The sequence below is a fragment of the Neomonachus schauinslandi genome, chromosome 1 (assembly GCF_002201575.2).
Source record: "Neomonachus schauinslandi chromosome 1, ASM220157v2, whole genome shotgun sequence".
Lineage (NCBI taxonomy): Eukaryota > Metazoa > Chordata > Mammalia > Carnivora > Phocidae > Neomonachus > Neomonachus schauinslandi.
Window position 1 is genome coordinate 41,426,319 of NC_058403.1, and position 15,897 is coordinate 41,442,215.

At 37.3% G+C, this 15,897-nt stretch overlaps 1 protein-coding gene across 2 annotated transcripts in view; it reads left to right on the forward strand.

Annotated features, from left to right (window-relative positions):
* Positions 1 to 2,474: 2,474 nt before the first annotated feature.
* Positions 2,475 to 15,897, forward strand: part of NSUN3 (NOP2/Sun RNA methyltransferase 3) — a 52,359-nt gene continuing 38,936 nt past the window's right edge. Inside the window, exons 1-3 of one of the 2 annotated variants that reach the window (XM_044919581.1) lie at positions 2,475 to 2,538; positions 3,448 to 3,557; positions 13,732 to 14,075. In XM_044919581.1, coding sequence (XP_044775516.1) covers positions 2,533 to 2,538; positions 3,448 to 3,557; positions 13,732 to 14,075 — 460 coding nt within the window. In that variant the 5' untranslated portion in view covers positions 2,475 to 2,532. Of the gene's footprint in view, positions 2,645 to 3,447; positions 3,558 to 13,731; positions 14,076 to 15,897 lie in introns of both variants that reach the window. The other variant, XM_021687962.1, reaches the window with a different exon arrangement.

Below are 15,897 nucleotides of genomic sequence, written 5' to 3' on the forward strand. Positions count from 1 at the left end.
AGCTAATTAGCTATTCTGAAATGATAGTTCAAGTTTGCCTGTAACTAAGCTTTGTTCTCTTGCTTTGATGGTGGATTTCTCTGTTGTGTTTTTCTGCCATTCATTTTAAGGAACTAATAGTCTCTTGACGTTGGATTGTTTTACTACAAAGTCCGTCTTTACCTTTTTGACACATAAACCTCCACATGAATGTGAAGGGTTTTGAGAAATGTTTTATGTAAATATGAAAATTCATAAAATGCACAGAAGTCTATAAAGTATACTCATCCTGAAACACTTCTTATATCTAATGGCTTCAGAATAAAATTGCTTAGGTATGTAAAAATTCTTTTCCTTTGTACATATTAAGCTGCTTTATTCTTTAATATAACAGTAATAATAAAATATAATTTCTGGTATTTGTGTCAGCTCAATTTCTTATATCTGCAGTGGTTTAAAACAAGTCTGGTAACAGTTTCTATTTTTAAAATAAAGCATGGAACTTTGTTTATTCTTCAGTAGGTATTTGGTATAAGGTAGGGGAAATCCACTAACATTCTCATGATACATTAATATTGATTCTAGATAGGTTAATGGGTTCAATATTAATGATCAAACTGTAAGAAAAAAAAGGGAGAAAGAAACAGAAATAATTGCTTGCATCTGTGGGAAGAAATTTCCAAGCCGAAAGCAATGGAATCAATTACAAAATCAAAGAACTGATTGCATAAAATTTTTAAATATTTTTACATTTAAAGGGTTATAAGAAAAAATGGGAAAGTACTTGAAAATGTGATATGGTTAACATCTCTAATATAAATGTAAATAAAAATAGCACTAAGACATAGATAAGTGGACATGAGGTGGTAATTTACAAAAGAACATAATTAGTACGATTTGAAACCTATTCAAACTAAGAACATGAAAAAATTATAAGGTTATCAGACATGCAAAGAACGATGAACAAGCATGTTTATCAACAGTAAGAAGGTAAGTTAGTATAGTGACCTCCATACCTTGGAACACTATGCAAATTTTAGAAATGATGTATATGAAGAATTTTTAATAAGAAAATGCTTATAATAATAGGATACATTATATGTACTATTTGATCAAACTTGAAAATGCTTAAAATTAGAGGAATACATCAAAATGTCAATATTGATGATTTCTAGTGGCATTATGTTCAATTTTCATTCTCATAGGCTTTTGTTTTTACATTTTCTTCAGTAAGCATTAGCTTATTTAAAATCATAAAGTAGAAACATGCTAAAAAAAGGCAAAAATAATATAATAGAACCAATATGACCTCTTTCCAAGCATTACACATCCCCTTTCCCTAATAGAAATATAGTGTATATGATTTCTACTATCTCCTTAAAAGTCTTTTAAATGTCTATTTTGCAATTATACTACCATATTAATTAAATAAATACAACATAATGAGCACAGAAAAAAATGTATAAAATCTCTTATGTACAGAGGCTGAAAGATAGACTAATGACTTTTCTCTAAACAACTAACAAACTGCATGCATTTAATCACTTCACTCCTTAATACTTTATTTTCCACCAAAGCTAAATTCATTTTTAGATTACTGGGGAACTTGTTTAAGTAAATATATTAAGCTTCAAATCACATTAGTGGCGATATTTTTCTTTTTACATGATTCTAAGATTTGTACCTATGGTATATGCCTATATTGATATTTTGAACATCAAAGGTCTCAAAATGATGCTCATTAAATATCGGGGACCATGTGAAGTACTGATTTCCTGATGAATTGCTGATTGCTGTTACAAGGGAGCAACTAAAAAGTAACACTAAAAGAGCAAATAAACTGCCGTTCATATCAGAATGGGTGTAGAACTTTCCTCAGAACATGTAACACTGCCCCTAGTAAAGGGTGGGAGGCTAGTGCGTAGGGTCATTCTGGTCTTCAGGTATTTGGTATCAGAAAGTGATGATAATTTTGAAGATCATGATAGTGAAAATAAGACAGCAGCAGCTAACATTTGGGCGTTTACTGTTTCCTACCTTTGGTGCTAAGTGCTATACTGTGTATTTCAATTAATCATTTAACTCTCTCAGTTAAAAGAGAGAGATTATCCCCATTGTTCATCTCTAGGAAATAACATGCCTAATTTCTTCATCATATCCATCCCTTTTACCCTTTGTTCTAAATATCTGAGCTAAAGGGAACTTATCAAATTTGGTAGATTCAGTAATTAGCTTAGCCTCTGAGAACATTTTACAATGATCATCATACGAAACCTAATAGTGGCAAAGTTACAATTCTTTTTACTGAACAACCAGCACGCAGCAACCACTATTCAAGGCAAGACTTCACTTGAAGCTCCAGCCACTCAAGCTCCGCCCAAGGGTCTAGCTACGCCCTCAGGAGTAAGCACCGCCTCCACCAGGGGCCGGCGGAAGTAACTTTGCGCGCGCGTGCCTCTCGCGGGACCTACACCTCTTTGGCGAGATTTGGACGACAAGGGCAAAGCAGTATCTCGCGGGAAGTTGAACCGGAAAAGCGAGGGGTAGCAGAGAATGCGGGTAAACCTCGGATATGAAGCTGTGCTTTTGATTTCCTGGAGGTTTTAGATGCTTGGTGGCGTAGACCTTTTGTTTGGCATCTCGCGGAGGGATCATGTTGACCCGGGTGAGGGCTGGCACTCGACTGGGAGCCTCTGACTGAATCAGACACTTTAACGGGCCGAGGTGGCGAGGGAGGGGGTCGGGATGGGGGAACTTCGGGAGCTGTTGGTTTCTTTGGCTTCACAGTCCAAAGTCCTAGAGTAATGCTGAATGCTCGAACGCCTTCTCGTGAGCGTTCTCTGTCGGTTTCTCCCAAGACTCACCTGCGCCCCCCGTAACTTGTCTGTAATCCAAACTGCAGACCTGAATACCTGTTCCCTTAAGCTTTGAGCCGAATACAAGCTCCACAGGGCCTGAGACTGTCCGCTGCTCCATTGCGGGAGCTTAGAACAATGTTACATAGTAATACCTCGTTAAACTTTGGATGAGTAAATGAAATAGAATTGCAAGGAAGTTTCCACAGGAAACGAGTGACTTTTTTTTTGAAATAACCTTTTTAGAATAACTTTACATTTACAAAAAAAGTTGCAAAGATAATACTAACTTCCATAGGCTTTTCACTCAGTTTCCCCAAATGTTAACACCTAGAGTGGCTTATTTAATTTTGTTCCTTTGACGCAGCTTCTGTTAAGTCCACTTTTTTTTTTTTAACGCCACAAATCCTTTAACCTTTGCTTTACATTTGAGCAATAATTATTTGAAGAAACTCTCTTTTTTCATAAATACAATTTTGTTACATTTGAGGTAATGCTCCCTTGCAAGAACTAGTAATAATCGTAAAACATGTTAAGAAAAAACCCTGCTTATTTGAAGTTTAATAAATTTGTAGTGTCAGATTGTGTCAACAGCGTTTTCTTGTCATCATAGCTGAAAGCAAAATCAGAGAGGAAGCTTGCAAAACAGATTTGCAAAGTTGTATTGGATCATTTTGAAAAACAGTATTCCAAAGAACTTGGAGATACCTGGAATACAGTAAGGTTAGTATAACTCATCTCTTGATGCTTTATGATAGAACACGAAATAAACCCTTTTTGGGGGAGGGGTGCTGTGAGTTTAAAAGATAAAGGAATCTAAATCTGGCTACCCTTTTCCTACAGAGGCTACAGAAGAGAAGAACTGTGAAGAAATAGATGGAAAATCATAGGAAAATGAAAAGGGGAGAAAGAAATCTTTGTAGTAATAGTAAGGAAAAAATTGTTAGGGCCTTGCCTTGAGCAATTGTTTTGATCTTTGAAACAGGAATGCCCACCAGTTTGACAAAATTAATTATACTGTAACAGAAAAATCTTAAAATTTTTGAGGGTATTTGACTAGTTTCTGAAATTCAGAAGATAATAAATCTTTAAAGCTGGCACAGCTCTGTCTTAGCTAGAGTCACTTTATTTGGTTATCATATTTCTTCCCTGTGTTTTTGGCAGACTATGTTTTGAACACGTGTACACACACACAAATTCTTTGAATGTATTATTGAAAATAAATGTTTCATGCATAGAAGTAAGTGAGATAAGTTTGATTTGTATGTTTAGTGATTTTTGCCTTTGGTCAGAATGTTATTCCATGGGTTCTCTACATTGAGTTCTTTTTTTCAATTTTTGTTTAAATTCTAGTTAGTTAACATATAGTGTAATATTGGTTTCAGGAGTATAATTTAGTGATTCATCGCCTACATATAACACCCAGTTCTCAGCACAGATGCCCATCACCATCTAGCCCATCTCCCACCAACCGCCCCTCCAGCAACCCTCAGTTTGTTCTCTATAGTTAAGAGTCTCTTATGGTTTGCTTCCCTCTCTCTCTCTCTCTCTCTTTTTTTTTTTCCCTTCCCCTGTGTTCATCTGTTTTGTTTCCTAAATTCCACGTACGAGTGAAATCATACTTATTTGTACGTAATCATACGTATTTGTCTGTCTCTGGCTGAACTATTTTGCTTAGCATAATACATTCTGGCTATGTCCACGTCATTGCAAATGGCAAGATTTCATTCTTTTTGATGGCTGAGTAATATTCCTGTGTGTGTGTGTGTGTGTACACATCTTTATCCATTCATCAATCGATGGACATTTGGCCTCTTTCCATTATTTGGCTGTTGTTGATACTGCTGCTATAAACATGGGGTGTATGTGTCCCTTCGAATCAGTATGTTTGTATCCTTTGGGTAAATTCCTAATAGTGTAATTGCTGGATCATAGGGTAGTTCTATTTTTAACTTTTTGAGGAACCTCCACACTGCTTTCCAGAGTATGGCCGCACCAGTTTGCATTCCCACCAACAGTGCAAAAGGGTTCCCCTTTCTCTGCCTCCTCACCAACAACTGTTGTTTCCTGACTTGTTAATTTTAGCCATTCTAACTGGTGGAAGATGGTATCTCATTGTGGTTTTGATTTATATTTCCCTGATGATGAGTGATGTTCAGCATCTTTTCATGTGCCTGTTGGCCATCTGTATGTCTTCTTTGGAAAAATGACTATTCATGTCTTCTGCCCATTCCTTAACCGAATTAATTGTTTTTTTGGGTGTGGAGTTTTATAAGTTCTTTATATATTTTGGATACTAACCCTTTATCATTTACATCATTTGCAAATATCTTCTCCCATTCTATAGGCTGCCTTTTAGTTTCATTGATTATTTCCTTGGCTGTGCAGAAGTTTTTTGTCTTGATTAAGTCCTCATAGTTCATTTTTTCTTTTGTTTCCCTTGCCTACATTGAGTTCTTACATAGTACATTCCATTCCCCGTAGAATACAGAGAGCAAGACAGTCCCCATATCCAGTTTGCCTGCAGTCTGGTGTTCCTGGGGGATAGGCGGCTGGTTAAAACTGTATAAACTATTAATTCCATAAATATCCTGATAGAAATAGGCAGGAGAACCTTGTCTTATTTAACAAAGCCTGAGGGTGCCAGCAAAGACCTGAGGAGAAGCCAGGCCTTGGTGACTTAACAGGAGTTACCTTAGCAAAAAGAACCAGGTAACTTAGGCTGAAAGAAGAGGGTCCTTCTGAAGCTAGGGTGCAAAAGCCCAATACTGTTTGCTCAGTAAAAAAAGGTTATGTAGCTGTAGACAATGGAATTCAGTCACATTGTTGTCTTATTAAATCTCCTCTTAGACCAACTCAATAACACGTTCTCATTTACAAAGGACAGCTTTAAGCACTTTTTTAAAAACAGATTAAGTATTGGCTGATAATAAAGTCTGAGGTGGTTCTGAGATAATTTTAGGACAAATAACACTGTCTTAGAAACTTGTAAATACGGTAATATGAAAAAGTAGTTTATGGTTGTGGTTTCTATTTCAAAACTAGATTTTAAAATGGATGTCTTCTGTCACAGAGAAGAAAGAAGGATGATAGTGAAGTGTAATAAATTCATTATGTTTTTGTATGTAAAGTTACTCATGTAGAATAGCCAAACAACCACACACCTACCCGTGCTTATTATGTGCCAGATCGTATTGGCCTTATGTGATCCTCAGAACAAAGCTCTGAGGTCTGTTTCCCATTTTTCATGTGATGAAACTATAGAGTTGGGCGCCTGGGTGGCTCACTCGTTAAGCGTCTGCCTTTGGCTCAGGTCATGATCCCAGGGTCCTGGGATCGAGCCCCGCGTCGGGCTCCCTGCTCAGCGGGAGGCCTGCTTCTCCTTCTCCCACTCCTCCTGCTTGTGTTCCCTCTCTCACTGTGTCTCTCTCTGTCAAATAAATAAATAAAATCTTAAAAAAAAAAAACAAAAAACTATAGAGTTTAAGTAATTTCCCAAGTTTACTTAGCTAGTAAGTGTCGGAGCAGGGATTTGTGTCTAGGCTTTCTGGTTCAAGAATTTCCACTGCTGGGGTGCCTGGGTGGCTCAGTCGGTTAAGCGTCTGCCTTCAGCTCAGGTCATGATCCCAGGGTCCTGGGATCGAGCCCCGCATCAGGCTCCCTGCTCAGTGGGAAGCCTGCTTCTCCCTCTCCTGCTCCCCCTGCTTGTGTTCCCTCTCTCGCTGTGTCTCTCTCTGTCAAATAAATAAATAAAATCTTTAAAAAAAAAAAAAAAAAGAATTTCCACTGCTAACCCCTAATCTCACACCTGTGGTGTAATTAGACATTCATGGATAACTTTAAAAAAAAAAAAAAGAGGTTTTAAAAGGTATATTGTCTTCAGATTTTATAGTAGTCTGGCTACCCATACCCTGTAATGAGTTATTTTTCTATTTAATGTGCTCAGACAGATTTGTAAATTATTGTTTGACCCTAAACAAAATGAGCAGTGAACCTCAAATCCATTTAATTAGCTGTGCCTTCCGCTTCATCTACCTTTTTGTTGGGTTTTCATGGTAATTTAAGTTTTGCATAAATGTGCTAAATTTGCCATGGGCAAAATAAAGGCTGAGATTAGAAAGTAGTCTGAGCATGGAAGATGGCATGGGGAAGTAAGAACATATATATATATATATATTTAACTTTTATTTGGAAGACATAATGTCATGCTTGTGGAGTCTGTTTACTTCCAGGGAAAGGTGAGTGCATTGTTGTCTTCTACCTAGAAAGGGATTTACTTATTTTTAGTTTCCTGTCTTATCTAAGAGATTTAGATAGTGGGGAAGATTTAGTATTTATTTAAATTTTATTGTTTTGTAATAACCTTTTTTAAAAGTTACCCTCTGAGCAGACCTTTAAAGTTGTTTACAGTGGATTCAGGTTTTGCACTGCTCATTACCTACATTATCTTTCAGGTAAGCCCATTCATGGCATGACTTTGAACTTCCCTCACTATGCTGCCATCTCAAGCTGTGCAGTCCCCTCTAAGCTTTGTTACATTCTTCTCAGTATTTTCTGGTAACTTCACTTAGTTTGGTACTAGGCATCTCAGAAGCATGCTATTTTTCCCTTCTAAACCTGTGTTATCATTTGCCACTTGCATGTTTTTTCTCACTTGTTAAAGATATCACCATCAGTATGTTTCCTCTTTTCTCCTCCACACCTTCAAGGTAAAGAATGAAACTTAATAAAAAATAAGTCTGACATTTACCCTCAGCTCCTGGGAGGTTATCTCTCAGCCCTTGGAATGTCCTGCCTAAGAGTGACTTTGTTTACCTGGGGCATTGGGCCACACTGGAAAGTCTTAACAGTGTGATTTGTGGTCAGGGCTGTGGGTCATGGTATTAGCTTGGCTTCCCACCTCTGACCTCTAAAGGAGCTGGAGAATTAAGATTAGCCAGTTGATCATGTTTGTGTGACGGGGCCCTAATAAAATCTAGATGCCAAGCTTTTGTTGAGCCTTCCTACTCGTCAGTATTCCTATGCATATGGTCACACATTGTTGCAGGGAAAAGTTGTCCTTGCCCATGATTCCACTGGGCAGGACACCTGGAAGCTTCATGCTTTGAATTTTCCTGTGCTCTGCACCATGTACCTCTTACCTTGACTGACCTTGACAGTTTGGGGGCTCCAAAACTATGGACTGCCATACACCACTACTCTGCCTCCATCAAAATCTAAATGCCCACCAAATGCTTTTCCTTCTTCCTGAGAAATTTCTTAATTTGGATTTCATTTGTATCCCCTTTATTAGTGTTTCTCAGAGTCCATAGTCTCTCATGGTTCGTCTCCCCCTCCGATTCCCCCCCTTCATTTTTCCCTATTATTACTGTTTTTAACCAACTCTCCCATCAAGCTGTCCCATATACCCTTGACAAAATTAGTTCTGCCTTTGTGTTTTCATTGCATTTTGTTGATAACAGCTACTGTAATTCTTTCACGATTGTGTTGTCATAATTTATTGTTATTTTTTCTGACAAGGGAGGGTCTTGAAGAACCAATACCCTAAGACTTGAGCAAGTCATCTACTTATTCACAAGTTAGTGTTTATAAACCAGGCACTGTTCTAACCACTGGGGATACAAAGATGGATTATATATATTCTGCCCTCAAATATATATGAGGGGAGGATTAATTGGAAATCTTTATATGAACTTTGGAAATTTTGTGTGCACTTTGTAGAAAGCAAAGCAAACAAAAGAGCCTCAGTTAAGTCTGGCCTGTCTGTGAATATTTTTTTATTTAGACACTCTTCTCCAGAGTTCACATAGTTGACTATGAGGGGAAAAAATAAAGCAGATTGCATTAGCAGAATCTGTGAATGGGATGGAGTGGGGTGGTTGGAGAAAGCAGAAATGAACTAGTATCTCTATTTCAGTTTTGTCCCTTATGTTAGCTTTACACAAATATTCAACCTTAATTTGTGCAAATCCCTGTGAATTAGTAACTTTTAGCCCCTTTAAAAGTCAGAAGTTAAAAAGTACCAGTTTTAATGGCCAATCCAGGCCTGTGATTGAATGAAAATAATGTCAAATAACGTTGTCCAAATAATACATTAATACAATTTTTTCAAGGGATATGTGTGCACAGGCAAGTTACAGCAATCAACTTCCAGATTTTCAGATTTTCAGTTTTCAGGTCTTCTCTTTCACAAAACTACTCTGATCCTTATGTGCCTAAGGGAGTACTTATTCTCCTTTCCCAACCTGCTTTTCTGTTGTCTTTCTCCCACTTTACAAAAAAAAGGACACACTTTCACCATCCTGACTCTTCCACATTGCATTTCTCCAGGGTGACAACACCTCTACCTGTCAGAGACTACTGGAATGTCATTTTAAGGGTTGAGAAAGTAAATGACTAATGACTAACAAATTCTTTGACAGTTCAGGTGGTTTCCAAGTTTTGCTTTTAACAAAAAGTAAAGGAGCTCCAGTTGAGTTGTCAACTAACAGGTCATTTAAAATATTTTTGAAGATAGATCATTAAGTGATTTGGAATATAACTCAGAAAGAAATAGAAGTCAAAAAGAGAGACATTGCCGTAACAAAATATATTTAATTCTTACCCACTTATTTAAGTGAAGGTTTTTCTCAGCCCTTGTAAGAATACAAAACAGGAATATAGTTGATTTGGACCCTGACTCGGTACAGCCCTAGGTAATATTCATCTCTGGATATATGGGGACCAGGGTCAGGGGCAAGCTCATTTCATTGAGATCCATTTCCTGACACTTTTCCTTTTTATGTTTAATAATTATGAAATCTATGGTAAATATTTTGATCAACTTTATACTAATAATTTTACTGATAACTGAATCCAGAAGTTACCATTTTAACACTTAGAGATTTAGGCTATAGTGAAAACAAATTTAGTATGTATATGTGTGTGTGTGTGTGTTTATGGCAGAGAAGTACGATAGGGTAATAAAAGATTTCAAACACAAAAATGTGTTAAGATAAAGTTATATGGGGAAATAGAATGTGAACAGAAAAAGGAACTGTAAAATTTTCACCTGTTCAGGAAGAGACAGTTTTTAAATGGATAATGATGGGTTTCAAAATCACTCTGGTATTTAGGTTCCACTGGATACATTTTAAAAAGTGGTATAATTTATATTTTAAAATGTCAATTTTTATAGTATGCTGGAAATTACGTTCTTAATCTGTGGTTAAGATTTTGATGTCAACTTAAAACGTGCCAGAGGGTACATAGTTTTTTTCAAAATGGTCAGTGGAGGTACTAGCAAACATCTTCAGGTCACTTGTGGGTCCCAATTCTGCTGGTTGCTGATGTACTTGAAACTTCTGTCATTGAAGACCAGTAAGTGGAACAGCTTCAGACCCTTCATGAATCTTCAGAGGAGTCCTGGAGTGTAGGTGCCTGGTGAGTGTCTTCTTAAGCCCTCTAATGTACGCTCCCAGTATTGTCTGCTGGGCTACTTGTCCATCCAGTCAGAGCTTTGGACTTGAGTAGCCATTGGCCTGCCAGCCCCAGGGGCATCATCCTGCCAGTGCACTGGAGTGTTAGTGTGTGTGTGTCTGTGTGCGCATGTGCTAAGGAGAGGGGAAATCACTGGTAGTTGGGTGGGGCAGGATGGGTGGGGTGCTGAGACCTACATTAATAGACAGTTTTGCTTTCTCAGGGGTAGGAAGCACCAGCCTGAGCAATCTGAGCAGTCCCTTCATCAAGTGGTCCCATTGCAGGTGCTCAGGGCAGCGTGTATCAGGCTATTCCCACTGTTAGGAGCAGTGGGAGGCCAGGGCACTGACACTAGGCGAGGGTTGGAGTGAAAATTCTCTGCCTCTCCCCTGTGGTATGCCGCTAGTGCTACAGTACCAAGGGCTCACACTTCGTTAGACTTTAAAGTCAGCCAGGTTTGGGGGCACCTGGGTGACTCAGTTGTTAAGCGTCTGCCTTCGGCTCAGGTCATGGTCCCGGGGTCCTGGGATCGAGCCCCGCATCGGGCTCCCTGCTCAGCGGGAAGCCTGCTTCTCCCTCTCCCACTCCCCCTGCTTGTGTTCCCTCTCTCGCTGTGTCTCTCTCTGTCAAATAAGTAAATAAAATCTTTAAAAAAAAAAAAAAATCAGCCAGATTTTGAATCAGGTATTTCTGCTTAATAGTGATAGAACCTTGGGTGAGTTGCCAGATTTCTGAAAGCTTCAGTTACCTAACTTCTAAAATGGGGGTAATAGCTGTCTTTCACAGTAGTGATTGTTAAATGAGCTAAGCAGGCAAAATGCATATTGTAAACATATGATCAGTAATTTTTATTATTAATATCAGGGTGAGGTGGAGCAGGTGGATTGGCTTGTAGGTAGAAAGGTTTCCCTGAGGAGATAAAGCCTAAACCGGCCCCTCAGCAGAGAGTAGGGGAGTCAGCCAGGCCATTGTAGGTCAGAAGAAAGGTCATTTTGGGCAGAGGGAGCAGTTTATCCTGAGACTGGTAAAGGCTAAAGAAAACTTGTTCCAGGAAGTTCAAGGACTTCAGTAAGGCTGCATATAGGTTAGGAGGAGTCAGAAAATTTGTTTAAGCAAGTTCTTATTTTATCTAGTTGTTAAAGAATGAGAATAATTTCTGAAGATTGCTGACTCACTCTGCCATAAGTATATGTTTTGTTTTGTTTTTTTTCCCAAGATGTATTTATTTGAGAGAGTGTGAGTGCGGGGGGGCAGTTGGAGAGGGAGAGAGAAGCTTTAGCAAACTCCTTGCTGACCTCCCCATGTGGGGCTTGATCTTAAAACCCTGAGATCATGACCTGAACTGAAACCAACAGTCAGATGCTTAACCGACTGTGCCACCCAGGGGCCCCAATAAGTATATGTTTTTAAATGCAATGAGGTTCTCTCCCCTAGAGTCCTTTAGTGAACTTTATCATATTATATTTGACCCATATAATCTGCCATGAGTCGCACCAGACTACTTTTAATTACCCAAATGCACTGTCCTTCTTCATACGTTTGTGCCTGGGCTATTGCCTTTGTCCTTGAATTTCCCCTCTCATTTTGTCCTATGGTATTCCTCCTCATCCTTCAAGATTTAACATATTGTATAATACACAAAAATACTGTTCCTAAACTAACATACAATAAGGTTAAAAGGAAATATGCAAGATTAATAACCTTTACTAAGGGATCTGAAAGAAAATGTGACTAAATGGAGAAACGATGTAGTCAGGGTTGGAAAGACTAAATACAATAAGGATGTTAATTCTCCCCAGATTTACTGCATTTAACATAATTCTAGTCAAGGTTTCTGCTATCTACACAAATATTTTATAAATTATTTTTTAACTGACCCAACTGATTCTAAAGTTCATCTGAAAGAATAAACATTCTAAAATAGCTTTGGAAATTCTGAAGGAAAAAAAAAGAAAAGAGATTTCCTCTGTCAGATATTAACCAATTGAAAGTGTCCTACTTTTGTTAGCTAAAGAAACAAGCCACTCCAATCTGTATTAATTAAATTATGTTTCTGACTATTATTTCTCTGTTAAATGAGTCAAAACCCTGGGTAGATTTTCATCCAGTTTGGAAGGGTAAGATTAGGATAGACTGAAATAAAAGTTATAGCAGTGACATTTGCAGATCTCCCCTTTGGGTCTGTTTTAATGCAGTGGTTCCCAAAGTGTGGTCCTGAGGATTAGCAGCATCATTATCACTGGAGAACTTGCTAGAAATGCTAATGCTCAGGCCGTGCTTCTGACCTACTGTATCAGAAAATCTTGGGGTAGGGCTTAGCAGTCTTTTATAGACACTTGATGCCTGCTAAAGTTTGCAGAGTACAAAGAGGTTGTCATCCTCCAAAATTCCTGAAACAGACACACTGGGCTCCTCTGATGGTGGACCATCATAGTAAGAGGCAGTGAAGGAGAAAGCAGTTTCACATATTAGCCCCCAGTTGAAATTCACCTGGCACAGTTCCAGTCGCAGGTGTTACATTTCAATCCAGCCATTTCTCACCTAGGCAACTCCAGGGTGAGTAGCAGCTGGGATTTATTTAATTGACCATGGTTAATGAGGCTCCCAAATAACTCAGCTAGAAAGGTGAGCTTGTAAATAAATTAATATTTCCTGCTATATCATCTGTCAGTTGATGTGAGCTTCTGACTGTTAAGAGATCTAACTGTTGGACTGAATAAAAAATTAGGAAAGAGAATCTTCTGGTGAAGGCGGGAGGGTGGGGGGTGGGCGGTGCTGTCAATCCATAAGTGATTTTTAAACCATCCTTGGTTTTGTATCATCTGAACTACTGATCGCCTCATTAACTCTGTTACTGTAGGGTTCACTATAGTTTTCCATACTTTTATTTCATGAGAGGAAGACTTTAACACTCACTCCTTTAAATACCCTTTAATGATAGTACTTTTCCCTCCAATATTAATAGTCTCAGGTTTTAAATTTTGTCTTTTGAAAAACACTTGTGCAAAGTGATAGGCTGACATCTCTTTTGATGTATTCAGAGGTATATAAAGACAGGCCATGTGTTTTTGGCAAGCTGTTCTGCAGGAAGGGACTAGGCTGAATGGCAGGTGAGGCATTCCTCTCTGGTGCAGAATTTAAGGGGCCCCTAAAACTCAATAATCAAATAATACTTTAATGGGCACAATTCATACAAAAGAAAGAAAACCCATGATGAATAAAATACTGAAGTTTTAAATAAAGGCAGGGTCGTAACAGTGGTAGGTTGAGCCATATTGGAGCCTATGGCAAAAGGGCAAAGTCAGTGATACTAATCCTGACTCTGAAAAAAATCACAGGTAAGTGTGAAACTAGGACCCCATTCACTTGATTAGTAATATAAAATTGTGTTTGTATATATAATATTAATATTCTTTTGTTTTTCTTTTTCTATTTCTAGGGATATACTAATATCTCCATCATGCTGGCAATATGCTATCCTTCTTAATAGATTCAATTATTCCTTTGAACTGGAAAAAGATTTACATTTAAAGGGCTATCACACACTCTTTCAAGGATCTTTACCCTACTATCCTAAATCAATGAAGTGTTACCTTAGCAGAACTCCAGATAGAATGCCTTCAGAAAGACACCAAATTGGAATTCTAAAAAAATACTATCTCCTGAATGCTGCCTCTCTTCTCCCAGTATTGGCTCTGGAATTAAGGGATGGGGAGAAGGTTCTGGATCTGTGTTCTGCTCCTGGAGGCAAATCAATAGCTCTGCTGCAGTGTGCTTATCCAGGTAGTGTGCTTTTCTTTCAGCAATTGACAGCTTTTAAATATCCATATATTACAAAATACTTTTAAAGTATATGAGAAGAAGTGTAAGATTGAGTTTGCGGACTTTGAAAATCTGAAAAACCAGGACAGTATGTCGAATGGAAGTTTTAGCTAAGAAATCAGTGTAATTTTTTTTTTTCAGCTACATACTAGCAGATAATTTTGAACAAAACTACCACATTTTGTAAAACTAAATCTGTCAGGTAATATGAATCCTGATAAGCCAATAACAAAGATTTTTTATTTTATCATTGACTTTTATACTTGAGAGTCTTGTATTGACATCTCATTATACTTCTGGGCAACAAAATACACACATTTAAAGTCATTTTTTGTATCATTAGACCATAAGTTATAAGGCAGTTCTGTCCAATAGATATATAATGTGAAGTGCATATAAAATTTAAAATTTTTAAGTACTCATTAAAAAAAGCAGGAACAGTTGAGATTAATTTTAGTAATACATTGTAACCCAGTATATCCAAAATATTATTTCAACATGTAATCAAAAGTTATTAAAGAGATATTTTGCATTCTTATTTTCTTACAAAGTCTTCAAAATGGGCATGTATTGTACAGCACATTTCAGTTTGGACTAGCTACCTTTTAAGTGCTCATAGCCACATGTGGCAAATGGGTATGATATTAGACAATGCAATTCCTTTTTTTTTTTTTTAATTTTATGTAGTTGACAGAGAAAGAGAGAGAGAGCACAAGCAGGGGGAGCAGCAGGCAAAGGGAGAAACAGGCTCTCCACTGAGCAGGGAGCCCAGTGTGGGGCTTGATTCCAGGATCCTGGGATCATGACCTGAGCCGAAGGCAGATGCTTAACCAACTGAGCCACCCAGGCTCCCCTAGATAATGCAATTCTAAAAGACTTTTTAAAAAGTTTTTTGGAAGTAACTTATCATTACCATTATTAGTATAAAAATGATGAAATTTATGTAAATGTACATTTTTATAAATATTTGTTAAAAGTAATGAGTCAACCAACATCATAAATTATTTTCCTAATTAGATAGTAAGACTTTTTAAAAAATTATTTCAGATTTCTGTGGGTAAATATTACTTATAGCTTGGTAAGACAGGGTTCAGCATCAGTTCTGTCTAGTTTTTATTTGATGGTTTTTATAAATGGAGATGCTGTTGTTTATTTTAGATAAGATGATGGATATGGTAGGAGTTGTGTTATAATTGTGCCTTCATATCACTTCTAATATATGGACAATATCATTATTCCAATTTTTACATTGAGGGGGCATATAATCCCTCAGATAATCATAATTATAATCATAATCATAATTATGGCATTAGTGATAGTCACACTGTGTTCCTTAGATAATTACTCCAAGGAGTAATTAACAGAACTGAAAATAGGCAGAATTGAGTTTTTTCCAAGTTAGTTGCACCAAAATAAATAAATGAATGAAACTAGTAGCCCAATTTCTTTCCATAGACCAAAGGCTGCCTTACACAGATGTAAAGCCTCAATGACTTTTTCATATATTTTTTAAATTCACTCTCTTTCCTGCTTAGATGAAGAAATACCAAGATTTGGTTTATTTTTGACGATTTAAACATGAAGTTAATTCTTTTTCAATGTAGTAAGTCTTAGTATATATATGAAACTTGGGTTGTGATCTCTTATATTACATATTTTAAAAAATTTAACCAGTCTAAGACAGTTTCAAATAAAATCTACATCTAGGCCAAACAACAATATAACATAAAGCTGTATTTTAATGAAGTTATTTTAAAATGCTGAATTAAGAATCTTGACTAAA